At 39.7% G+C, this 26,528-nt stretch overlaps 1 protein-coding gene across 1 annotated transcript in view; it reads right to left on the bottom strand.

Moving 5' to 3' along the window:
- Positions 1-421: 421 nt before the first annotated feature.
- Positions 422-26,528, bottom strand: part of TTC39B (tetratricopeptide repeat domain 39B) — a 76,728-nt gene continuing 50,621 nt past the window's right edge. Inside the window, exons 5-19 of the mRNA XM_082336595.1 lie at positions 24,673-24,749; positions 23,433-23,500; positions 21,375-21,439; positions 21,092-21,197; positions 15,935-16,000; positions 14,163-14,271; positions 13,208-13,275; positions 13,061-13,120; positions 12,585-12,746; positions 11,418-11,509; positions 10,982-11,102; positions 9,011-9,122; positions 5,316-5,433; positions 1,829-1,945; positions 422-777 (exon numbers count right to left, since the gene is read on the bottom strand). Of these exons, the coding sequence (XP_082192721.1) occupies positions 681-777; positions 1,829-1,945; positions 5,316-5,433; positions 9,011-9,122; positions 10,982-11,102; positions 11,418-11,509; positions 12,585-12,746; positions 13,061-13,120; positions 13,208-13,275; positions 14,163-14,271; positions 15,935-16,000; positions 21,092-21,197; positions 21,375-21,439; positions 23,433-23,500; positions 24,673-24,749 (1,438 nt within the window). The 3' untranslated portion in view covers positions 422-680. The remainder of the gene's footprint in view (positions 778-1,828; positions 1,946-5,315; positions 5,434-9,010; positions 9,123-10,981; positions 11,103-11,417; positions 11,510-12,584; positions 12,747-13,060; positions 13,121-13,207; positions 13,276-14,162; positions 14,272-15,934; positions 16,001-21,091; positions 21,198-21,374; positions 21,440-23,432; positions 23,501-24,672; positions 24,750-26,528) is intronic.

Genomic DNA, 26,528 nt, shown 5'->3' on the forward strand with positions numbered 1-26,528 from the left:
TCTCTTAATGTCCCTAGTAGCCCTGCTTTTCTATGACTGAAAAATATCCCCTGTAATCACTTATTTTGAGTGAAACAGACCCGCAAAGATATTATACCTGTAGCCCTGCTTAACTTTACCTGACAGTGTAAAAATATTGCACTTCAGACAGGTTAATTTTGTTCCCAAAATGAAATTAAGTCAAAGATGATGATTTTTTTCCTCTGGAACATAAATTTCAGAATATGGTATGCCAAATGTGGGTAAGGTTATCTGCACACATTGCATTTTTGTTCCAGAGGCAAAAAGGTCTCAAATGTACTGCAGAAAATCAAACTTTAAAAAAATGCAGAAATTATCATCAGTTCCAATGCATAACCAGCATCTGTATTCATATAAAAAAATAAAGTGTTTGCATTAAACTTTATTGCACCATTAACTTATTTTTTAAAATATCCCCGATTCAAGTCAAATATTAAATTATTTCTATCAAACAAAATATAAGGTCTTCTTTAAATATCAAGTAGATATAGTATATGGACTATACAGAAGACCACTAGTCTAAACGAATGACATACGTAAAATCAGAGATGACAGAAAACAATCATTAGGTTGTTTCTTTTCCATGATTAAAAAAAGATTGCAGAAAGATTGTGTAGGCTATTGTATGTATTGTATGCATGAAAAGCATCCCTCCTCATTCAAGGTGTTGAAGCAGGTGACACCTTCAAGCTGTCAAGTGCTGCATGAATTCTGAAGTGCAACCTGGACTCCATAGAGTATTCTTTGTAGTTGTTTCTGCAAACAATAAAGTTATTTTAAGAAAAACATTTTTGGCCTAGATTGTTTCTACTTCATACATGCACTGAAGTACCAAAGTTACCAGTTTTCATTCCTTCAACAGAAAACAGAGGTTGATACACAGATGAGTTACGAGACATTTAAAGCTACATCCACAAACTGAGCAGAGACTTTTACCAGTACTAACAATTAAATGTCCTGATAAACTGAATCCATGTCTTAGCATCTCTTTCACTTATTTTGATCCTTTCAACAGCCCTCCAAATTACTGAAGGTTGCTGTGAAAAGACAAGCTAGAAGACTACAGAAAAAAAACAGTTAGCTGAAAGTGTATGTTCAGCTTCAAAACACAAGTCAGCCAGAGTAATAAAACACAGCGAAATCACATGATGTAATCCAAACAAACAAACAAGGCAAAAATCTATGTTTCCAAAAAAGGTTTTAGGATGTTTTTTCTGACTCACATTTACAACACTACTGCATGATTGGTATACTTCTCTGTATACACAAGAGGCAAATTCTCCCCCATACTACAATCTACAGAGGAAGCAAACACGCTGCTTTACAGTAGATTTAGCTCTCTACTGCTCTTCTGTGACAGGATGTGAAAGGAAAAAGGGAGTTGGTCAGAAGTGTACTGGCTATTAACCTACTCCCACTAACACCTTTACTGCAGCAGATGCAAGTCGCCCCAGCTGCTCTCTGGGACAGAGGTGGTATACGTCCTTTCTCTGGACTCCCCAGCTCCATCCCACGCATGCAGTGGAGCCTCAGCATCTCTGAAGCCTAAATGAAAAGGAAACATTTTCCCTTCATACTGTGTCTTGTTTGATATTATTTTCTCCACTGTGTCTGAAGGACAGAGTTTCTTAAGACTGTAAAATTCGACTATATTCGACAACTTTTCCAAGTCAAGAACACAGATTTATATTTACTTGTATTTTGCAAAGGGGCTGGCAGGAAGAAAAAACACATGCCTTCATTGCTAAAGTTACTCAGTTATTCTTAATCTACAGCCCGATACAAAGAAAAAAAAAAATCCACTTACTTTGCAGTTTCTATGTATCTTATTGCTTTTTCTCTCTCATCCTGTTGTTTGTACAGAAGGCCCAACTCATACAGGGTGAACGGCACCAAATAATTATCGTATTTTATTTGCTTCTCACTACAAAACCAGAAAAATACAGAAGTGGTTAATTACAACCTTTCCTCGAGTGACCAGTTAACTTTTAAAGGCAATCACTGCCTGCAAAAACACGTGGCCAGAGAAAACACTCTGGAAGCTTTTTTACTGGTTAACTCTGTGCACATTAATTATACCTGTAAACAGTGGATGTAAAATACTGCCAACATGACCTTCTAGGAGCAAAAATTTATTCCTTCCTACTTCCTATTTGTATTGTGGTATGTTACCCAAGCTACTATGAACACAATTCCAAGACTGGAACCCTATTGTGTGACTTACAGTTCAAAAAAACCCAGCCATCCAAAAAGATAACTTGACATAAAAAACAATGTTTATTAGGTTAGGTATAATACAAATACTTCTTCCCCATACACAGAATTGAGATCCCCTTACCCTAGTTTGCCTGAACAAATCAGCAGAGAAGTAAGGAAATTCAACTTTTCCTCAATACAAGAAATTCACAGAATCACTGTGGCTGGAAGGCACCTCTGGTGATCATCTAGTCCAATCCCTTGCTCAAAGCAAGGTCAACAGCAACAACCTGTCCAGGACTGTGTCCACCTAGGTTTCAAGTATCTCCAAGGATGGAGACTATACAGTCTCTCTGACCTGTGCCAGTATTTGACCAACTTGACAATAAAAAAAAAATTCTCTTCATGTTTAAATACTGTTTCCTGTATTTCAGTTTGTGCCTATTACCTTTCATTCTGTCACTGGGCACCACTGAGCAGAGTTTGTCTCTCCCTGCGCCCCCCTCCACCACCACCACCCCTGCCCCGCCCTGGTCTTCTCTTCTCCAGGTCGAACACTCCCCGCTCTCTCAGCTGGTCCTGATATGACCGATGCTTCAATCCTTTAATCATCTTTGTGGCCCTTTGTTAGACTTGTTCTAGTATGTCCACGTCTCCCTTACACCAGTGAGTCCAGGACTAGACACAGTACTCCAGATGTGGCCTCACCAGTGCTGAGAGCGGAGGAAGGATCACCTCCCTCAACTTGCTGATGACACTCTTCCTAATGCAACTCACTGTTGGCCACCTTTGTTGCAAAGGCACATTGCTGACTCATTGTCAACTTAGGGCTGACCAGGATGCCCAGGATCCCCAGGGCATTTTCAGACAAGATGCTCTCCAGCCAGTCACAGCCCCCAGCCTGTGCTGGTACACGGGGATATTCCTCACCAGGGGCAGGGATTGCCACTTCCCTTTGTTGAACTTCATGTGGTTGCTGCCAGACCATTTCTCCAGCCCATCCGGGTTGCTCTGAATGGCAGCACACCCATCTGGCTTATCAACCACTCCTCCCACTTTGTATCAGCTGCATATTTGCTGAGGTTGCATTCTGTCCCATCATCCAGGTCCTTCATGAAGATTTTAACAACTACTGGCCCCAGCACTGAACTGTGCATTATTCTACTGGTGACTGGCCTCCAGCTGACTTCATGCTGCTGATCACAGCCTTCTGAACACAGCAGTTTGGCCAGTTTTCAAAACACCTCACTACCCACTTACCTAGTTGAGACTTCATCGGTTTGTCTGTGATGAGATCATGGGAGATGGTGTCAAAAACCTTTCTAAACTCAAGATAAAGAACATCCACTGCTGTCCCCTCATCTACTGAGCCAGTCATCTCATTGTAGAAGACTATAAGGATGGTTAAGCATGATTTCCCCTTCATAAATCCACACTGACTACTCCTGATCACCTTCATGCTTTTGGAAATGGTTTCCAGAATTGTTTACTCCACCTTTCCAGGGACTGATGAGAAGCTGACTGGCCTGCAGTTTCCCAGATTCTCCCTCTTGCCTTTCTTAAAGACAGGGGTAACATTTTCTTTCCTCTGGTCCTCAGGAACTTCCCCTAATTGCCATGACCTTTCAAAGATAATGGAGTGTCACAATGACATTGGCCAGCTCCCTCAGCACTCATGGATATGTGCCAATGTCCTGTGTACTTAGGCAGGTCCAGTTGCCATGGTCAAATGTATGTCTAGTCTGTTCACACTTTTCCTGACCTGACCCTCCTCTATCAACGATAATTCTTGCTTGTTCCAGACTTTCCCACAGGTTTCATGGATCTGAAACTCCTGAAAGCTGATCTTGTCACTACAGAATGAGGTAACGAAGGCATCGCATATCTTGGCCTTTCCTGTGTCTTTTACAATCAAATCTTTGATTCTTACCTGCATAGAATAACATCAACCAATATTGCAGAACAAAATTTGCAACAAGCGCTGGAAAAGCTCTCAACGCTTTGAGACCAATATTTCTAAAGAGGCACCTCATCCACCATGACAAGCCTTGATGAACAGAAAGTGTGTCTTAAAGCATGGAGACTGCTTATGTGATAAACAGTCTTAATGTACCGTAGCAGCCCAAGAAATGTAGAGTAAAGCCGACCAGAATGTAGATATTTAATTTAGCAGAAAACTTCTCCTCCTCCCCATGCAGAACATCTGCTTTATGAAGAAGTCTTGTCTGAAGATTTTTGTGATGTCTCAGCTCTAAAAGCCTCCACTGTGTCAACTACCTTTGGAGCAAGATTTTCAGAAACCGCATTCCTTTAACTTGTAACCAATCAAAACCCACGCCCTGTAACTTACAAAGTGTTTGACTAAACTCACTTGGGATCTGTTAAGAAATGGTAAGAGAAGGGGAGATGGCAAGAAAATTATAACAAGCAATAGAATGATATGTAACAATTTCTCCTTAAATATTAATTTTTCTAAATTATTTATTAGAAAAATTGCATGTGTAAACCCTGTTTTTTCAGTCTAATTACTCTACAAATTCTAAAAAGTTTACAACCACAATCAGTACATGACTCAATGTTACATAAAGAAAAGTTATTACAATAGATACGGATGTGACACCTAAAATATTTGATAAATCCGTAACACAGGAAACTCAAGTTTTCAACTGAAACAACTAAAACCAACAACAATTTCTCATCTACAGAGAGAAGCAGTAACTACTGAAGTACTAAACCCTGAAAAAAAACAACCAGGAAATCCATGTAAATTATCTTTACTTATATTGATAGTTCCGCAAACACAAAAATACTAATTCCAAATGTATTCAGATATGTGTGTTACCCATCAGTTCGATTTATTTCATCTAACACACCAAATTTATATAAAAGATATATAATGTTAAATTGCTATAGGAAAATACTAGCAAAGTTTTGTGGTTCTCCAGCTGCTTCCAGAGGTATTTTAATTCCAACTCCTTAACAGGACATTGAAGTTTAGTTAATCAAACTTCTAACGTGACAGCTTCTATAGGAGTATTGAGAAATTTCCCCAAAGCTACAAAATATAAAGGTTAAAAGTCTGTTTATGTTAGTTTTACCTTTGTATTACGTTACTGAAACACAGTTCAGCTTGCATGAGTCTTCCCAAGTGTTTCAGGCAGAGGCCCTTCAGTAACTGCAACAGGCACACATCATCCATATAGTATTCACTGTGATCTAAAAGTAAAAGCGAGATACGTGAAACAATCTGAAGACATCATGAAAAGGAAAATTAGATTTTTCAGTAGGGGAAAACGTATTCAGACTCAGGACCTTGCTTCTCAGATTTTACACCTCAAAACATACATAACCTTCAGGCACAATTTTAAATACTGTCCACTAAAGAAGATGTTTGCATAACATCTGTATCTTTCTCTTTAAAGATATGGGCTAAGAAGAAATAAGAAGAAACTGAAACCTCCAGATAGTCCCCAGTCTTCTGTATCTGAAGTCAGTTCAAAGCAGGCACAAACTGGCATCAGTTAAAGATCTCTGTACTTGTAACATCTAAAACAGGAAGCAAAACCTACAGTGAGACTGAAACCTCCTGTCCTTTGCACTACATTACCTTAATAGCTTCCCCTGTTGCAGAGCACTGGCAGACCTCCAGTAGCACCAGTAACATGAAAAGCGCAAGAACACACCAGAACTCTGTCCTGCAGAACCTTTTGGAAGCATTATTTGGCAGTACAAATTCAGGAAACCATGTTTATTAGTATTCCCATCATCTCCAACGATTAAGAAGCTTCACTAGTAGTGTATAACATTTGGAAAATTCAAGGAAGTTTAATGTTTAATAGGACTAAAAATATCAGATGAAAGAGCTTTTGTGAAGTGATTCAGAAATACAACCTTAATGAGTGTGGTCCTTTTTTGTTGCCTTGGTTTATAGCATTTGCTGGGTGCAGGGAAGGAAAAGAAAGGAAAGAAAACACATATGGATAGACAGATGGTGGCACATACATTAACGATTCAGGAAGCAAAACACTCTCCCTTCAGATCATGTTGTTTACAAGTAATTACCAGCTCTCTAAGGTCACGTTAATTTTTTTCTTAATAGTCTGCCAAAAAAATCCTACGTAAACATCTGAAACATGCAAGACCAAAGCATCTTAGAATTCAGTGAAGTGCTTTGCCACTCCATTCAGGCTTATTTCTGTCTGTGTTTAAACCCAGAAAGTCTCGATAGATAGTAACTGACAGACTGCGCTTTTGGTGACAGGCAGAAGCACAGTGGGTGAGTATTTTGCATTCCCTCTATCTGTTTTGCTAGACTAAGGTACTGGATTCATGTGACTGTCTCCTAAAGGACTCATTCATTGAAATTACTGGGGGCAAGCACTGATGTCAGTAAAAGTTTGCCAGTCTTTAACAACTTAAACTAGTATCTCCCTGGTACTTCCACCAGGAAGAAAAGCTATTATGCCAAAACACTGACAGTAAATGACAGTAAATGCATAGACCAATTAAATACAGACAACCTTGCAATAAATGTGGGACAACCATCTTCCTGCAGTCCTCTATACCAGGGAAAATATCATTATCAGGATTATAAAATACACAATAAATGAATTTTTCTTGAAGTTACAAATTCCTTTTTTATATCTTGGACATGACACAACTGTGGAAAAATAAGATTTCCAGAAATCCTGGGGAAAAAACCAAAATTCTAATGTCTTTCAGTTGTTCCTTCTACCATCTCTATTTTCAGCTCTATACAACATAAAATCACTTTCAGTCCTTGACAGATTCCTTGCTGTGCCTGTTCACTCCAAGCGAATGGAGTATCAACAGCTGCCTCTAAGAAGCCTCAATCCCTAAATGACCTTTGTGTATAATTAACACACTTTTTACAGCACCTTAGCAGTCCTTTAAAGCTATCTAGTGCTGACAACTGTCTCTTAAAATAATATTGTATCCTTGCTACACTCTGCTAATAGCCTTAATCACTTTCTTTGGGTCTCAATTGAGCAGCAATTCTGGTAATCAGAGTCTTTATCTTGTCTGAGTCCCTATCTTTAAAAGCAAATCAGGCTCACAGATGCAAAGTCCAGAAGGACAAGAGGAAACAGCCTCAAGCTGCACCAGGGGAAGTTTAAGTCAGAGATGAGGAAAAACTTCACTGAAAGGCTAGTCAGGCTTTGGAACAGGCTGCCCAGGGAAGTGGTTGGGTCTCCATCCCTGGAGGTATTTAAAGGATGGGTAGGTGTGGTGCTTAGGGACATGGTTTAATGGTGGACTTGGCAGTGATAGGTTAATGGTTGGACTTGATGATCTTAAGGGTCTTCTCCAACCTTAACAATTCTATGATTCCATGATTCTAAAGAAATCTACATTTGATTGCAGTTATTACTAAAAAAGATACAGAAAGCATAAAAACCACAAATATGCTTCTAGATTACATCCTATTTGTAAACTGCATATTTCCATAAGAAAAACATATTGTTCTGTTCCTTTTATTTTGGTACCTTGTGCATCTCTGCCTAGGAATTTGACAGGAAATTTACTTCACTGTTACAACTGATTAGCACTTACAGTACAAGCCTTTCTATGATACAGCACTGGATTCCCAATAGCTTCTGCCAGAACCCTCTGAGCAGAACTCATGAGAACATTACTTTATTGGCAGATGTCTTACATAGTGCTACATTTTCGTTTTAATATGACAACTAAAAAAGGAAGAACACTTGAGATTTAAGGGGTACACTACTGATTCTGCAGAAGTGTGAAGAATAGCATAAAAAAAATTAAGGGACCCAATTCAGTCTTGGCCTTGCAAGTTACTCTCATTTAGTTTATTAGACCATTCAGATTTCACCACTATGCATTTTTTGTATGTCCTTGTATAACTTCTGATGCATCATCTCAGTTTATATGGATATCATAATTAGATACACTTTTACATTCCATAATTAAAGCTTTAATCATGTGGCAAAACTATTTTTTGCTGAATTGTTGATAAGTGTGGTTAAAATCTGAGTTCAATAGAAATTATTTTTACTGAATTACAAAGATAACATTTATTTATTCTAGAAGAACTCAAATGAGAAGTCTACTGAGAAGTTCACGTGATAGATGACAGCATCCACCTGATAAAGTCTGATAAAGCCAGGTACTTCTGGAGTAAACCAGTTACAATGATGGAACCTAAGTTCTTTTAGGATTAAGTTATGGACTGATTCTCTAAACATTACCCTGAACATCTACGCTTCAAATACATCAAGATCTAAAACCATGGTCAAAGTTTATTTGTTAAAAATGTTTTATTTGCCAACTAGCAAACATGTTTTATTTTGCCAAAGTAAAAAAACACTCATGCACAGTACTTCATTATTTCCTTTAAACTTAGTCATATTCTGCTCAGTATGTGTCCTCTGTAGTAAAATTGAAGTGTGGTGTAAACTGGTTTAGAAAAAGTATTTTTTCAGACATTTAAGAAATCAGTAGATTACACACCAAGAATGCTCTCAGAGACTGGAACGTCTTAGTAAGAATCAGTTAAGTTCTGTAACTAATAACCTCACATTCTCGAGTTTTCTGCATTCTTCTGCAGCATCAGTCAAGCTGGATAAAACATACTGAAAAACCACTGCTAACCTTCATGCAGCTCCAAAATTTCCACGCTCAGCACATTGCTGAGCACATCACATTGCCCCAGTCAACACTTACCTCACAGAACATTAGTAGACAGAAGCAAAGACAAATGTCTCCATTTCTTACCAGCTTATTAATTCCATCTTAATTGATCACTTACTAGTTTCATTCTGTAGAGCCGTTTCTTCTTTTTCAATTGTTACCAGTAAGTTTTCAGTGACGTCTGCTCTTTTGCCCACAACTGCAAAGCCATTCCAGACATACATCATTTCCTGACAAAAAAATAAAACAAGACAAACTCATGGAATTGCATAAATATTTAATTAAAGAGTATCTCTTGGAAGGCTGTTATGGAACATTTTGAGTACATAAAAATACTGCCTACAAAACCTTGTTTTAAAGAATAAGGTTTCAAAGCCAAAACCCTCACTGTTGAGAAGCCCATGAATAAGTTTTGAATGTTTGTACACCTTTTTAATGGATTCCATCATGTATTTTTAGAGATCTTTAAAATCTGTTCAGTTTCATTTTTATCACATGATCATTTACCATCACCCATGTAACACATCAGCAAAACTGGGTATTTTATGTTGAGCTTGTGGCCTCTGCCATATGAACTAAAGAAGCAGCTGAAAATAGTTACTTTCTACAGCATTATAGATAAATTTGTGTGTGTATTTGTGGGTGTGTGTGCATGTATATACAGTATACATATACATGTATGCACCCAAACATAATCTATAGGCTGTTACCTTCCATATGGAGCAACACTGGAAGTAGATAAAACTTTCGGGATAAAAATGTGGTTCCAGTACACACATTCAACACATGCTTCCAATATAATTCCTACAAAACCTTATTTTTAAAAAAAATCAAAGCAAATCCTGGCACAAAGCTTCCCAGATGCTTCAGTACAATAGTAAGCAATATGCTTGTTTCAATGCATTACATAGGAGCACTTGTAACGCATAAAGAGAATGAGAGAATACACATACAGAGTTAATGCTAACCAATATGAAACTTTACTGAGATCTTTACTCAATGATCGCAAACACTAGAGTATCATTTGTTCTACTGTATTTGAATTGTAATTACAGCTCTGAAATATGAAGCCTGATATCATTCTGAAGCTGATACAATACATTGTTGAAATATTTCCAGTTATATTTGTGCTGTAACTGTGGATATTCAGATGGAGAAAAAAATCTGGTTCTATCAAAGTCTGAAATAGTGTTATTGGCACTATCAGCTACATTTTCCTAGATTTGTTTCAATTCTGTAGTCCTGTCTAATTTATGCTTACTGCAGTGACACCATACACTATGTTTATATACTCACAACTGAACAGCATTGTGCTGTACAAGCCCAAGACAACTTTATTACTTTGGTCTTTACATGTAATTGAGTACACAATGAATTTTAAACCTGATGGATTAATTTTCTTTGGACTCCTCTTTCTATAACAATGAGCTTTAACATAAGAAATTCCTTCTCAAATTATGCTTTTCATCTTCAGCTGTTGCTAAATAATCCATGTACAAAAATTTTAGCATACACATAAGCAAAGTATCATTGCTGTGCACACATAAACAGACTGTGCACTACTAATGCCTCTGAAGTTAAAAGTATAGGAAATTAGAATAGCATTAGTAATGTATCATTAACTTCTGCACATTTTACTCAGACTCAATATAAGAAAAAAACAAAATAAACCACACCACTGTTCATTTTCACCAGAAGAACTGAAAGTGCAGAAGTACTCCTTAACTTCCTAATGAGTCTGGAAGACAAGGACTGAAATCCTGCCAAACTAAAGAACATGAACACATATGCTAGAAACCCATGCACGTTTCTAGCTGACAGGTGACTTTCAGCCTCCTGTAGCAACAGCGATCATTCTCTGTATGCTTGAACTTTCATGTGAAAAATCTGGCTCTGATTGTGGACTGCTAGTAGTTGGTAGCATGATCCAGCCTCTAGCACATTTCACAAAAATCCCACTGCACGAATGCAATAATTTTTATAAAAATGCAGACATATACTACCAGATAATATTATTCTTTCTGTGTATAATGAATTACACTTTTTTTTTCCCCCCTGTTTGAAAAGGACAAGAAGCAAGCATAAATACCAAGGCGGGTAATATCAGCTTCACTGGTTGAGGACTTGCATAGCGTCGAGCTTTCCTTACTGCAAACTTCTCAGTTGGGATAGATTTTCCTGCAATTCTCTGTTTTAGACCTTCCACTTGTCTACAAGGAGGGAAAATGGAAAACAATAGTTCTTTATGTAATTTTTATTTCATCTTATTTCATTTAGTAAGATTTGGTGTTTGCCTCTTAGGTACAACATCTTAAATGGTTTCACACCACTTAGACCACAGTTGTTGGACATATGTTTGTTGATAAATGCAGCACTTTAAATATTCTGATGCTAAAAGCAAAGATTAAAACTGAAAAGTTGACGGTTATAAGTAGGAAGTAAGTCACACAAGAAAGATATTCAATTCAAAAAACTTTTATATGGGGGAAAAAGACTGCACATCTAGTTGCTTTATAAATGTTTACCTGAATAAAGACACAATGTCCTCACCAGTCCTTTTCAAATCATCCTCTGGAAGCATACATAGAATTGCTGCCTTCTGGAATACGTATATTGCCTATGTCAAAAAGAAATAGCAACATATTACCACATCTGATTTGCTGTGCTCAGTCAATACACTAAGGACTCAAATCTCCCACCCCAGTTGCTGCAGCAAAGTGTTTCCAGTAATTCCCACACAGGTGGAACTATAGAATTTTAGCATTTCCTTTGTCACATAATTTATGCTATAATTTTATTTTCAACATATTTATTAACATTCTAAATAAGTTAGAATGCTAAAGGTGTCTCCCGCAAAAAACAGGACAATTTATTATGCAAATCACTGTTAAAGAGATGAGGTTAAATGACATAACTATTCTAAAGTCCATTACTGTTGTTATATGATCTGTTATGTGTACAGACATGCCTGAAAAAAAAGAAGAAAATATCTGAGTACTGATTCAAGGAAAGTTCCATAACTGGACTTTGCAGAGGAAAAAAAGAAACATCCATAATTCTATTCAAGATATTTGCACTTCACGTTGAATTTAGTATTCTCTTCCTCTCGTCAAGAATTGGATGTATCCCCTTTTCCACTACACATAATAAAACAATAACCTAGAAAGGAACAGACAAAAATGATGTATCAAAAATTATTTGCACATTGTGCTTGGTTCATACTTTGAGGAATATTTTTGCAAGAAAAGGTAGATACCCCAACTTTTCTCATGAGACCCTGTCTCCAGCAGCCTTCTCATTTCACATCGCAAAGCATCTGCTGAGTAGGCGTGCTCTCGTCTGTTTATAATTAACTAACAAACACAGTTTCTTCAGCCAAATTTTATTAATGAGTGTTAGAACTTGACTTGAAATGCAAGTTAACAGTTTTCCTCTCCCTCTTCTCACAACTCTGCTAAGTACCTCTGTTTTTAGAGGGGCTGAAGCATTGTTAGTTATGGCTCTGGTGCTTCAGAATGTGAAATAAAAATTCCTCCTTAACCACCCAGTTAAACCTACTGTTTTGGTGCCATTGTGCCTTTGCTTATGGGTTTCAGGAGAAAGCAAAAATTACACTTATTGTGTGAACTGAAATGCAAATTTAACTGGAGAGGTTACTGGTATATCATAAAAATGTCCACCTGCCCATTTACCTTAGACCACCTGCTCTCTTTGCTGAGCAGGTCTGCATACTGATATGCTTGAAGCCAGTTCTGCTGGAAGGTACAGCACCACATCAGCTCCCAGTAACACAGATGATGAATCTGTTTCCACTCTTGCTGGGCTGCTATGCATTCTTGGAACCTCAACTGCGCCTACGATGTAGTTAAGTAAGAATGATGAAAATTGGCTCAATTACAGCTCCACATGAGAGCCATGTCTAATTAGAGAGCAAATTCCTTCCTAGCACCCAAGTGGAGAACACCTGACTAGCAAAATGAGACAAACTTCCCTTTCAGTCTCACTTAAAGAGAGAGAAAGATGGAATCAATATTGACACTGAACATGAACAGGGATAAGAGCACAATTATCAGTCCAACTAAAATAAGTTACTTAAATGAATCAGATATTTTTTCCCCAAGTTCAACACTGAACAAATAAAAACCTTAAAGAGAAAAAATTGGTTTACCTTTTCAAAATTTCCTTTCAGTGTATCTATTCTGGCAGAATAAAATAGAATAATGGAACCCTTGAAAGGAGATGAGAAAAATACCCAGTTACTATTTTAAGCTTAGGGAACTACATTACTGTTATAAAATTTGTTGAGAATACACACATTTGGAAATTTCTGGAGGTAGGGTTCGAGAAGACTGTCTGCTTCCTGAAGGTTGGCTTCCCCTGTACCTAGAAAATATAACAAACCAGCCTCAATGTACTTAAAAAAACAAATTTCATAGATTAAGATTTTGGTTTCCGAACCATATTATAGCTTGAATAGATTAACGGATGACTGCTTTTATACAAAAGCAGAATTATTGAATCATATTGTGTTTCTATACAAATGAACTCTTGTCCTGAAGGTACTAAACGCTTTCAAGATAGTAAACGTCTGTAAGTAGAAACAGAATAGAATACATGAATACTCTTTAAACTGTTCCATTATAGATACTAGTTAGATTTTTTAAATCCCTTTAATTGCTTTAGTAAGTTAGGAAAACATTCCTCATCTGCCTCTTTTCCTAATTTTGACCTCAGTAATGAAGTACAGGTGATACTGAAAGAAATGAAGTTCTCCTTAATTTCCTGATGAGCCTGAGAAACAAGGACTAAAATACCTCCAAACTAAAGAACATAAAAATATATGTCAAAGATGTGTACAGAATTAATGATGACTTTTAGCCCCACGTGGCAAAAGCAATTAATTCTCTACATGTTTGGACTTCCAAATAAATTGTTTGGAAATACAGACTTCTTTCTGGAAATAGTCACAATATCTGACATTAATTTATGGATAAGGACTTGTCTGAACTTAAAAGTATTTTGTGATATTTTGCTGTTGCATATTGAGACAGCCCTGCAAATGGAACAAGATGTTGGTATAATGGTACATATCCTCACTGTTTCTGCAGACATAGCTTTGTCAGAGATACTCGTTTCAGATCATAATTAAGTATACAGCAATCTCCTGTTACAAAGCTAATTGGCCACAGTTTTGAAATTCAGTTAAAAAAAAAATCACAATATCTACCGGAATGTGTAGCATGACTGAACAGCTACACAGTGGGTCTCACCAAGGATTAAGGAGACGTAAGTATGATAAACCAACAGGGTGAAAGTACACAGAATGGCCCTCAAACTGCTGCCAGCTGCGCCTTCCCGTAGTTGACAGAGGCCCAACTCCTATGAAACATCACAAACACATGCAGAATTAACTATCAGTATACAGAGTTACTATTAATAGTTTCTGGCTCCCCCAAATCTAGTTTTCCTTTCAGATGTAAGTATTTTGTAATTCAGCACTTTATCTCAGATCCAACACAACCTTCTACCAAAACAGTTCTGCCACAGCTGATAGCACTCAGCAAGGAGAAGATTAAGCTAACACTGAATAAAATTACCCGTACATTTCAGTGCTATGGTGAAATGGGAACACCACACAGACCATGCAGGCACACAGGTCTACATCCCTTCCCCACTATTTTCTGGCTATGATCCTTTCAGAATAACATCTTTAAATCTATGTTGGGTGAGAAGCGCTCTCAACTGTTCCAGTGCTACGTGTCAGCAAGAGTCTTCCTTCACAGAAGTCCCTAGTTATCCTCAATTCTCTTCCATCAAGTCAGCCACTATTTTGAGGTTCTGATCAAAATATTAGCTCTGCTAACACACCAACTTCTAGATACTGTTTCCAGAAGCTAGTATGTGAATTTGTGTGTGCTGAGAAAAGGAATCCAGATTCATGGCAACTTATTCTGCTCTTAACGTATGAAACTTTTTCCCATCCTTTCCAGTTTATGCCCATTAAATGACAGCTTCATTGCTTGAGGAAATGTTGCAAGGAGCTCAGAACATCCCTGCTCAAGAGCAGTGGCTCTTCAGAAACATACCAGATTTTAACAGTTTTGCCTCAAAACAAATACTAACTTAACAGGAGTTTTATTGCATAGCAACTTGATGAGTTATAGGAGAATTCAAGCACCATACAAAAAAACGTGCTGATATTCCAAAATTGTTTGTTCTTTCCCTTTCAGCTTTTATTGCCTTTTCAGTCAGGGCAAAAATGTGTATCATGGAGGAGCTTCAGCATGAACCAGGTCTTTCACAGGAAGAAACAGAATGACAAGGTCTCTACTGAAGTCTAATTTTACGTAAGCGGAACCATATTTGTGGACAAACTAACAGCAATAAGACCATATGGTGACTCTTTGTCCCATTAATAACTTGAAGTTTAGTTATGCATACTTCTGCGTGCTGCTTGGTTTGTTTTTGTTTTGGGTTTTTATTTCTTATGGGCACCAAAAGAAGTTTTGAAAGGCTGTAAGATACTTACAAAACAAGGCTAGGTTTACACAAACAAGGGTACGATTACAAATACTTTCCTCATACATGAGAAAAAGATGTACTGAGATTCCACAGTGACACATGATATTCAGAAATTCCTTCTCCCAAAGAAATGGGCTGGGATCGTGTGTGGAACAATGTAGAACTGTGACTTTCCCCTCAGCTACTGCATGAGGAACATTAATTTCTGACTGTATAGGCTGGAAAAGAAAGCTGATACCCTCTCCTTAAGGATCAGCAAAAGGAAAGGAAATTGCAATTTGAAAACCCTCTCTGAAGCAGACTGGTCATTTTCCATGGCTGAACGTTCAAGATCAGGATACCACCATATGTGCTTTTATGCTTGCATCATCTAGCCCACTTCTCATCTTTTTAACAACACTAAAACACTGATAAACAATATAGATCATTATACTTTTAGTGTGAAATATATGACATTAAATCCATCCAGTCTTTATCTGAGAAAAGACTAATTTGAAAAAACAAATATCAGATCCAATACCCTATTGCCAGAAAATCCAATAAACTCTAAAAGTCGGAGGATCCTTCCTGGTAAAAGTGACAGCATCTGAAATACATTTCAAACAAAAATAAGATAAATAAAAACTTATATAAATTTTTAAAAACGTAAAACCACTACAAACTTGAGCAAAAAATGCCAGCTATTAAGTTAAATGCCATTACACATTAGTGAAAAAGTAAACCACAGGAGAACTCAAAAATAGACATGCATGATCAACAACATACAATCAGTCTGCAGCTTCAGGGAAACTCAGACTTTTGATGATCATCCAGCATGGAAACAGCAAGACAGAGTCCAGCTGTGCTTCCTCAGATAATGACGGATATTTTTCTGTCTTCAGCTGATCAGAATTGTTTGAAAACTGTGGGCCATTTGGAATGCAAGTATTATCTGTTTTAGTAGTACTTAAACTTTACAATTGTCATCTTCCTTTACTCCCAATCAAGTGACACAATGATATCACAAAAGTTCTACTTGTTCCTACTGTGGAAGCACTGAATTAGCACCAGCAACCATACATGTTTTAGAAATACTAGCTATTATTATCATCCTTTAGCCCTCTATTACATGCACTTTTTGTTCCCCTTGTAACTGCACTCTCCATATCCTACACAACAGAAAACTTGTAAAGATCACAACCACCTTTTCAATAAGCATTACAAGAAGGTCTATTTGAAGGTCAGTTTTTGAAAGCTCCATTCACCCTACTACATTCTGTCCAGCAGAGACTTTTTCTGTTAAGCTTCGTACTGAGGAGACTTCATGAAGAATAGGAAAGGTCAGAGCACTCATTAACACAGACATCTACCAGTTGCTTGGGTTTTGAAGACTGACAGGTACAGGTAGACCTGAGTTCTTCTGACCATACTGAGAACTGGTCAGCTCCAGTCTAGAATGATACAGAAATTAACATACCAGCAGAAACCAACTCTCACCACTGCCACAACAGATGTGAAAAGGCAACTGTAGTAAATTGTAAAGAAAAACACTAATGGATATACCTGGTTTTCTTTTGCACAAACTCGGTAAACTACTGCTCATTCTTCTGAACTTGTAATTATCTATGTCAATCTACAGTATGCCACTGAAGCAATAGAATGGTATACATGGGTGTGTTACAATAAAAGCAGTCACTCCAGGTATCCTGTAACCAACAGCATAAGCATCTTAAAAATTCCAGCTACTGGTGGAGCCACTCCCTACCATCCCTGAGACAAGCACACTAGATGGAAGCATCAAGAGAAGGAGAGGCTCCCCTACCATCTTGCCACCAGGCAGAAGGAGGGGACCCAAGAGACGGAGGAGGATGGAAGCAGATCCCTGCTTGGCACAGCAGGCAAATCCTCTCCTGGCCTACCTTGTCCCCCCAGGTGCCCTTACACAATAAGTATGAGGCTCTGGAACTCAAGGGCCAGGAGGATGAAGATACAGACAGTGGTCCATCCAAGGGGTTGACCTGGGGGAACCAGTCAGCCCCACGCATTACAACGGCCACTGGTATGAAAAAAAGAAGGGTAATTGTCATAGGCGACTCCCTTCTGAGGGGAACAGAGGGCCCGATATGCCAACCGGACCCATCCCATAGGGAAGTCTGCTGCCTCCCTGGGGCAAGGATAAGAGACACTACCAGGTAGCTCCCTAGGCTGGTAAAATCATCCGATTATTACCCGCTATTGGTTGTTCAGGTTGGTAGTGATGAGGTAGCTGATAGAGGCACAAAGACGATCAAAAGGGACTTTAGAGAATTGGGGCAATTACTTGAAGGATCAGGAGCGCAGGTAGTGTTTTCCTCCAGCCCTTCAGTAGGCAGGAGGCATACAGAAAATAACAGGAAGACCCATCTCATAAACACGTAGCTCAGAGGCTGGTTTTTGGGTTTTTCGACCATGGGGCAGTTTACATGGCACCAGGCCGGCTGGAGACAGATGGGGTTCACCTGTCACAAAGGGGGAAAAGGATTCTGGCTCAGGAGTTAGCAGGCCTCATTGAGAGAGCTTTAAACTAGATGCAAAGGGGGAAGGGGATAAAACCAGGCTTGCTAGGGATGAGCCTAGGGATGGCATACCTGTGTCGGAGACAAGATCAATAGCCCAACTGAAGTACATTTACACCAATACACGCAGCATGGGCAATAAACAGGAGGAGCTGGAAGCCATTGCGCGGCAGGAAAACTATGATGTGGTCGCCATCACAGAAACATGGTGGGATGACTCACACAACTGGAGTGCTGCAATGGATGGCTACAAGCTCTTTAGAAGGGACAGGCTAGGGAGGAGAGGGGGAGGGGTAGCCTTATATGTCAGAGAGTGTTTTGATTGTCTAGAGCTCCACGAAGGTAATAAGGTTGAGTGCTTATGGGTAAAGATCAGAGGGAAGCCTAACAAGGCAGATATCCTGGTGGGAGTCTGTTACAGACCACCCAACCAGGATGAGGAAACAGACAGTGTTCTACAAGCAGTTGGCTGAAGTCTCACAATCCTTAGCCCTTGTTCTTGTGGGAGACTTCAATTTACCAGATATCTGCTGGAAATACAACACTGCAGAGAGAAAGCAGTCTCGGAGGTTCCTGGAGTGTGTGGGAGATGATAACTTCCTGACACAGCTGGCAAGCAAGCCAACCAGGGGAGGTGCCCCACTGGACCTGCTGTTTACGAACAGAGAAGGCCTGGTGGGCGATGTGGTGGTCGGAGGCTGTCTTGGGCTCAGCAACCATAAAATGAGAGAATTTTCAATTCTTGGAGAAGTAAGGAAGGGGGCCAGCAAAACCACTACCCTGAACTTCAGAAGGGCAGACTTTGGCCTCTTTAGGAGTCTGGCTGGGAGAGTCCCTTGGGAGGCAGTCCTGAAGGGCAAAGGAGTCCAGGAAGGCTGGATGTTATTCAAGAAGGAAATCTCAAAGGCACAGGAGAAGACTGGCCTGGATGAACAGAGAGCTTTGGCTAGAACTCAGGAAAAAGAGAGCCTACTGCCTTTGGAAGAAGGGGCAGGTGACTCAGGGGGACTACAAGGATGTTGTGAGGTTATGCAGGGAGAAGATCAGAAAGGTGAAGGCGCAGCTGGAACTTAAACTGGCCACCGTCGTTAAAGAGACAACAAAAAAAGTTTTTATAAATATGTCAGTGACAAAAGGAGGGCTAGGGAGAATCTCCCTCCTTTGTTGGATGCAGAAGGTAACCTTGCCACGAAGGATGAGGAGAAGGCAGAGGTACTTAATGCCTTCTTTGCCTCAGTCTTTAATAGTCAAGCTAGTCATCCTCGGGTTTTTCAGGCCCCTGAGCTGGGAGATGGAGATAGGAGGCAGAGTGAAGTCCCAGTTGTTGAAGAGGTGACAGTCACTGACCTACTCCTCCACCTGGATGCACACAAGTCCATGGGCCCAGATGGGATCCACCCGAGGATACTGAGGGCGCTGGCAGAGGAGCTGGCCAAGCCACTCTCCATCATTTATCAGCAGTCCTGGTCAACCGGGGAGGTCCCAGATGACTGGAAGCTAGCAAACGTGACGCCCCTCTACAAGAAGGGTCAGAAGGAGGATCTGGGGAACTACAGGCCTGTCAGCCTGACCTCCATGCCGGGGAAGGCCATGGAGCAGATCATCTTGAGTGCCATTACGCAGCAAGTGCGGGACAACCGAGGGATCAGGCTCAGCCAGCATGGGTTTATGAAAGGGAGGTCCTGCTTCACTAACCTGGTCTCCTTCTGTGACAAGGTGACGTGCTGAGTGGATGAGGGGAAGGCTGTGGATGTTGTCTACTTGGACTTTAGTAAAGCCTTTGACACAGTCTCCCACAGCATTCTCCTGGAGAAGCTGGCTGCTCTTGGCTTGGATAAGTGCGCTCTGTGCTGGGTAAAAAACTGGCTGGACGGCTGAGCCCAGAGAGTGGTGGTGAATGGAGTCAAATCCAGTTGGCAGCCGGTCACAAGTGGTGTTCCCCAGGGCTCAGTACTGGGGCCGGTCCTGTTCAACATCTTCACTGATGATCTGGATGAGGGGATTGAGTGCACCCTCATGTTTGCAGATGACACCAAGTTGGGTGGAAGTGTCGATCTGCTGGAGGGTAGGAAGGCCCTGCAGAGGGACCTGGACAGGCTGGATCATTACGCCGGGGCCAACTGTATGAGATTCAACAAGGCTAAGTGCCAGGCCCTGCACTTTGGTCACAACAACCCCATGCAATGCTACAGGCTTGGGGAGGAGTGGCTGGAGAGTTGCTTGGCAGAAACGGACCTGGGGATGTTGGTTGACAGCCGCCTGAACATGAGCCAGCAGTGTGCTCAGGTGGCCAAGAGGGCCAATGGCATCCTGGCCTGTAGCAGGAATAGTGTGGCCAGCAGGACCAGGGAGGTGATAGGGCCCCTGTACTCAGCACTGGTGAGGCTGCACCTCGAGTACTGTATTCAGTTTTGAGACCCTCACTCGAAAAAGGACATCGAGGTGCTGGAGCGTGTCCAAAGAAGGGCAACGAAGTTGATGAAGGGTCTAGAGCACAAGTCTTAGAAGGAGCGGCTGAGGGAGCTGGGGTTGTTTAACCTTATTGCTCTCTACAACTACCTGAAAGGAGGTTGTAGCAAGGTGGGGGTTGGTCTCTTCTCCCTAGTTACAAGCGACAGGACAAGAGGAAACGGCCTCAAGCTGCACCAGGGGAAGTTTAGGTTGAATATTAGGAAAAACTTCTTCATCAAAAGGGTAGTCAGGCATTGGAACAGGCTGCCCAGGGAAGTGGTTGAGTCCCCATCCCTGGAGGTATTTAAAAGACGTGTAGACGTGGTGCTTGAGAACATGGCTTAGTGGTCGACTTGGCAGTGATAGGTTAATGGTTGGACTCGATCTTAAGGGTCTTTTCCAACCTTAATGATTCTATGATTCTGTGATGTAGCTGCTTTTCCTCTTAAGAAATACATATATAAATTAGTCCAAGAGAATTAAACACAATTCAGAATAAATTAGTAGAAAGATCCTAGAAGGCATGCAGGCAAAAAACCACTGCTGTTTTCATATTGCATAAAACCTTCAAAGCCCGTATCTCTGTTTTACAAATGTGTAATCTTTAAACCAGGATTACAGTACTGTATCTGCAAAGAAAGAATTCTACAGAATTATCCCAATGGCCTTTCTGTAGTCTGAAAAAGTCATACCAAGTTGAATGCTCCGATTCCAAGTTTTACTCCTCCTTCAAACTGGTAATAAGTCTCAATTTTGCTTTTGTTCCCCTGAGTCATCTGTAGCACGTGATGACATTCTCTTTTGAGACAGGAAAAAAAAGGAGGGAAGGGGAAACATGACTTAGAAATTATATGAAGTATAATCATTATGATTGCTATTAAAATATTTCTTTTTATTTTGAAGGCATTAATTCAACTGCACCTGCTTATATCAACTGAATGTTGGTATGAATCCAAGTGTTTTCTAATGGCTTACTTGTATATTTGGTAACTTGTCCTAATTTTGAGGCCACCTTTGATAAAGTTGATCATATTTTCATCCTGGAAGAAAAAAAATTAATTGTACAAAAAGAATGTGTATTCATCTATTACATATAACACATACACAAAAATCTTCCAGCTACATTTAAATTTCTTTATAACTTAACAGTCATTGGAAATAGCAAAAATGTTTTTCCATTATTAAACTCATCTTTAAGACTTAAGTTAACACTTGCTTTAAGCTGGCAGGGAAACATTTCTCTGGTGCGTGTTACACGTTTTAAAACTTAAGAGGGGGGTGAAAAAAAAGTCGAAGTGTTACTTTTAACAGAATTTCCAATGCATATAAATGGAACACGAAAGCTCTCCACCAGATGGTGCTGTAGGAACTTTTTAGAGAGTTTTGAAATACCGATTCTGACACACACAAGTGAGCCCAGGACCTGGCAGAGGGCAAACCGAAGAATCCCCTGAACAGATAAATTCCCGTTGCTGATCAACAGTAACCACACGTACTACCCAACATATGTGCTTATTAACCTCTAGAAAAACGAAAGCAACGCCACAATGTACTAGCCATCAAAAATAAATGCCTGAAAAGCAAGATGGTTAATAGTTCAATAGGACAGAATTTTTTCTCTTAGAATTCAGACAGAAGGGGAACGTGTGCAAGCATTCAGAAATGCACATTTAAATACTCAGGGACAGCATATATGATGTGGAAAATGAAAAGGCACAAAAAAGCCTCAGAATCATCAAAGGAAATTCTGGCTTCCATAAAACGGTCACCGCTTCACAAGACCTCAATTGCTTGTCTGCAAGACTGAACACCCAAACGCAAGTGTTTTAGTGCAAGCATTCTTGCTACCTCTTTCTGAATGGTTACATTTTCGTTATCATCATCACCCTCAGATGAATCAAGGTCAGTCAAGGATGAAAAATACAGGGCATGACAGCAATCAGCAGAGCAGGGTATTACAGGCAACAGCAATGGATCTCTGGGATGATGGACAGCGAGGTGCTGCATTAGAGAAAGTATATGCTTATGGATTTTTTTTCATTTTATACAGTCCTAAATTCACCTCCTTCAACAACTGTTTAAAAATCTTCGTCACGCTTAAAAAAACCCCACACACAAGACAAAAAAGAGCGTTGCTTCCATTTGGTTAGCAAAGGAGAAAGTCACTTATAGGAAAGACTGGCATCCCATTAATAATATTTCCTGACGCTTCCGGACAAAGTACTAAGTGTTTTATATAAAAGCTTTGCCAAATTAACTTTTTAGGTCCATCCGATCTTAGTATCTTTGTGCCTCACGTCTTCCTCATAATTTACATTTGAGGGGATCGCCTAAAATACATTCATAAAACATTCACATACGTAAAAAAAGTATGACTAACAACTCCTGTTTTCAGGAATCAAATTTCAAATCGAATTTGAAAACACTGTAGCATGAAGTCCCTGAACCACAAGCTAAACAAGAAGCACCAGACAGTATTAAACAGCAGATCTTTGTGTGAACTGAATTATTACCTCAGCAACACTAAAGCATGCTCATTTTATAATCATTCATTACTATATTGTTCCTGACACCACATCAAAAGTATATGGAGAGTGATACTGAATTAGAGACAAGTGTGCATCAGTTGAAGTTGTGTTAGCTGGGAAACATTCTATCCTTTTTGTGCGAAGAAAGACTTGCATTTTCAAACAAGACGTTTCCTCATACTTGAGCATCTTCTTAAACAAGTGCTGGACACTCAGATGTGACGCGAGTCATTTAAACATACCATATGTGTAAGACTTCAAAGTACCTTAGGTTTTTGGTTCCTGGGTATCAATAACATCTTTGGTTATTCATATAAGCAGAGGATTTTGCTGGGTAGCATAGCATTTACTGTACTTTCAATCAGTGACATGAAATATCATTCATTCACTAGGAAAATGTTTGGTTTTTAAATACCAGATCTATTGTGGGAATGTTGTTTTACAAGTACTAGCATCTTTCCATTAAACTGCTACACGGAGATACAAACTAAACAATTTACTTTACCTGTACAAAGGTGAGAGCTGCTTTCTGTAGTAAGCATTCAGCATAGCAGATTTCAGCATGCATTTCCTCTATATAAGAAAGAAAAGTTATTTACTGTCAGCAAATGTATTGTCAATATTCTCTTCTTGGGGTCAATGGAACAAATAAAATGCTGACATTAAAAAAAAAAGATTCTGCTGTTGCTGTTTTGATAACTGCTGAGTAATAGCTGTAACACACAAATCCCAATAAAATTCTTCTATTTCACTTCTCCTCAGACAAAAACTTTGACCTTGCCAGAGCTGACTTCAGCCTACGGCAAAAGCTACTTGTCATTCTGGTGGATGATCTCCTGTACTTTCCATTGATCCTAAGTTTAAATATCAGCCTACAGCAACTAGGTCTTCCAACCCTCCTTCCATGTCTCAGAGAAAAACCTTTACAGATAAATGGTAACACTCACTGTGGCTCAGGATTTTCCTAAGTCCAGTAAGACATTATGAACAGGTTTTCACCAAGTCATGCTCAATAAACTGAAAGCCCCGAGCAGACTTTCTGTCCTCATGCAGCACTAAACTACATTTGACTTAACACACGTGACACGAGTTATTCTGCGCCCATGCTGCAAGACCAGCCACATGCACAAGGCTGCTGTATGTACAGTGCACATGTGGCGAGTTTGATGTGTCCAACATTAAAGAGGATTCTTTTGCGTCAGGTTAGAAAAAAATGCATACTTGATTCTGCCCGAATCAGAAATAGGAGATCAGCATTCAGAACCATGAACAATGTACTGATACCATTTCCCAAAACACCTTAAGGCAAAACAGACAAGCACAAAACTTGTTAACATACTCAGATTCCAATGTAGCTAATGATAAGGATGTATTCCACAGCATCAATGATTCTTAAACTTTTGGGAGCTGTCTTAAGGGTTTTTTTTAAAAAAACAAAACAAAACAAAAAAACCAAAAAACAACCTCTCTTCAGTCCTATAATGTGTTGTGAAAGGTATTCCTTTCTTAATTCATGCATGCTCAGAGCCAAAAAAAATTAGGCTGAATCCACCATTTTGAGAAGCTTTGCATTCAAATTAAAAAAAAAACCAACATAAAAAAACCCACCATCACCACCAAACCACCCATTTGTTTGTTTGTTTTACTGGAAGACACTAGTCAGAGTTAAGCATATTTGTACACATTAGTAGGGTGTTTTGAGCTTTTTTCACTTCGTTATTTTAATTGTATTATAAACCACTTACCTTCACTCAACTGATCCATTGACTGTTTAGAAACTAGATGGGACAAGGATTCCATCACTGTGCTTCTTTTCCTGAATCTAAATCAGTTGTACATGGAAGAAAAGCAACCCACACAGCATCAGTGACATTTCAACACAAACTTGAACTTAATTATTTATAATTCTTAACCATTCCAACCACAATTTATAGACGTTCTTAGTAAAGTGATGACTTGCCAATAGCTGCAATTCTTTGGGTAGTCTAATCATGACCACTGGTATGCATCTAGGCTCAGCAGCCTATCCAACCTTGACTGATGTTCCAACCATGCATTTAATCTACTTTAAGTGTACAATAGCTTCCACTCCACTTCTACCCACCAGCTGCAGAGGCTTCTCTGATGCTGGCCAAGTCACTTGAACTGGACTTCAAAGTTTTATAAGTTACTTTTTGCCATTTCTTAAACTTGAACTAAGAATTAGAATGAAAAATCAAAAGGAGCTCTGTTTTCAACATAAATGAAAACAAATATTTCAGTATTTTATGGCATTTTATGCCAGATACGATGCCAAAAGTCACATATTTTACTTCCAACAGATCTCAACTGTCCATGTTATAAATTGCTAGTTTATTTTAGTACAGCATTGCAAAAATGAATTTGTTACTATTTACAAACAACTCAGCTTTACGAAGAAGCTAAAGAAACAATTCTACATTCAGAAAAAGAATGTACTTTGTAAGCCAGGAACTCATTAATTATAAATACCGAGCATTAACTTATTGTTTGTTTACACTATTCTGCACATTGAAAAGCGCAGAATCCTGATAATGCAATTGTAACACTACAGGTTAACACAATGCATTAAAAAAAAACAAAACAAACAGTCAATTTAGGCACATGCAGTTCTGAAAATTCTTCACCTTTGAGTGTTTGACTGCCTTTATCTTGGACTTTTATGAGTTTTGTGACAGACTAGGCCAGAGCACTTATGCATAAAAGCCTGTATCCTGCAGAGATCATAGAATCATAGAATGGTTTGGGGTGGAAGGAACCTTAAGATCATCTAGTTCCAACGCCCCTGCCATGGGCAGAGACACCTTCCACTAGATCAGGTTGCTCAAAGCCCCATCCAACCTGGCCTTGAACATTCTGAGGGAGGGGGCATCCACAACTTTGCTGGGTAACCTGTTCCAGTGTCTCACCACCCTCATTGTAAAGAACTTCTTCCTGATATCTAATCTAAATCTACCCTCTTTCAGTTTAAAAGCCATTGCCCCTTGTCCTATCACTTTGCTCCCTTGTAAAAAGTCCATCTCCAGCTTTCTTGTAGGCCCCCTTCGGGTACTAGAAGGCTGCTATAAGGTCTCCCCAGAGCCTTCTCTTCTCCAAGCTGAACAATCCCAACTCTCAGCCTGCCCTCATAGGAGAGGTGTTCCACCCCTCTGATCATCTTTGTGGCCCTCCTCTGGACTTACTCCAACAGATCCATGTCCTTCTTATGCTGGGGGGACCTAGAGCTGGATGCAGTACACCAGGTGGGGTCTCACGAGAGTGGAGTAGAGGGGGAGAACCACCTCCCTTGACCTGCTGGTCATGCTTCTTTTGATGCAGCCCAGGATACAGTTGGCTTTCTGGGCTGCAAACGCACATGGCCAGGTCATGCTCAGGTTCTCATCAACCAACACCCCCAAGTCCTTCTTCTCAGGGCTGCTCTCAATCCATTCTCTGCCCAGCCTGTAGTTTGCTTGGGATTGCCCTGACCCAGGTGCAGGAGCCTGCACTTGGCCTTGTTGAACTTGATGAGGTTCACACGGGCCCACCTCTCCAGCCTGTCAAGGTCCTTCTGGATGGCATCCCTACCTTCTAGTGTGTCAAC

The sequence above is a fragment of the Platalea leucorodia genome (genome assembly GCF_965183815.1).
Source record: "Platalea leucorodia genome assembly, chromosome: Z".
Taxonomy (NCBI): Eukaryota; Metazoa; Chordata; class Aves; order Pelecaniformes; family Threskiornithidae; genus Platalea; species Platalea leucorodia.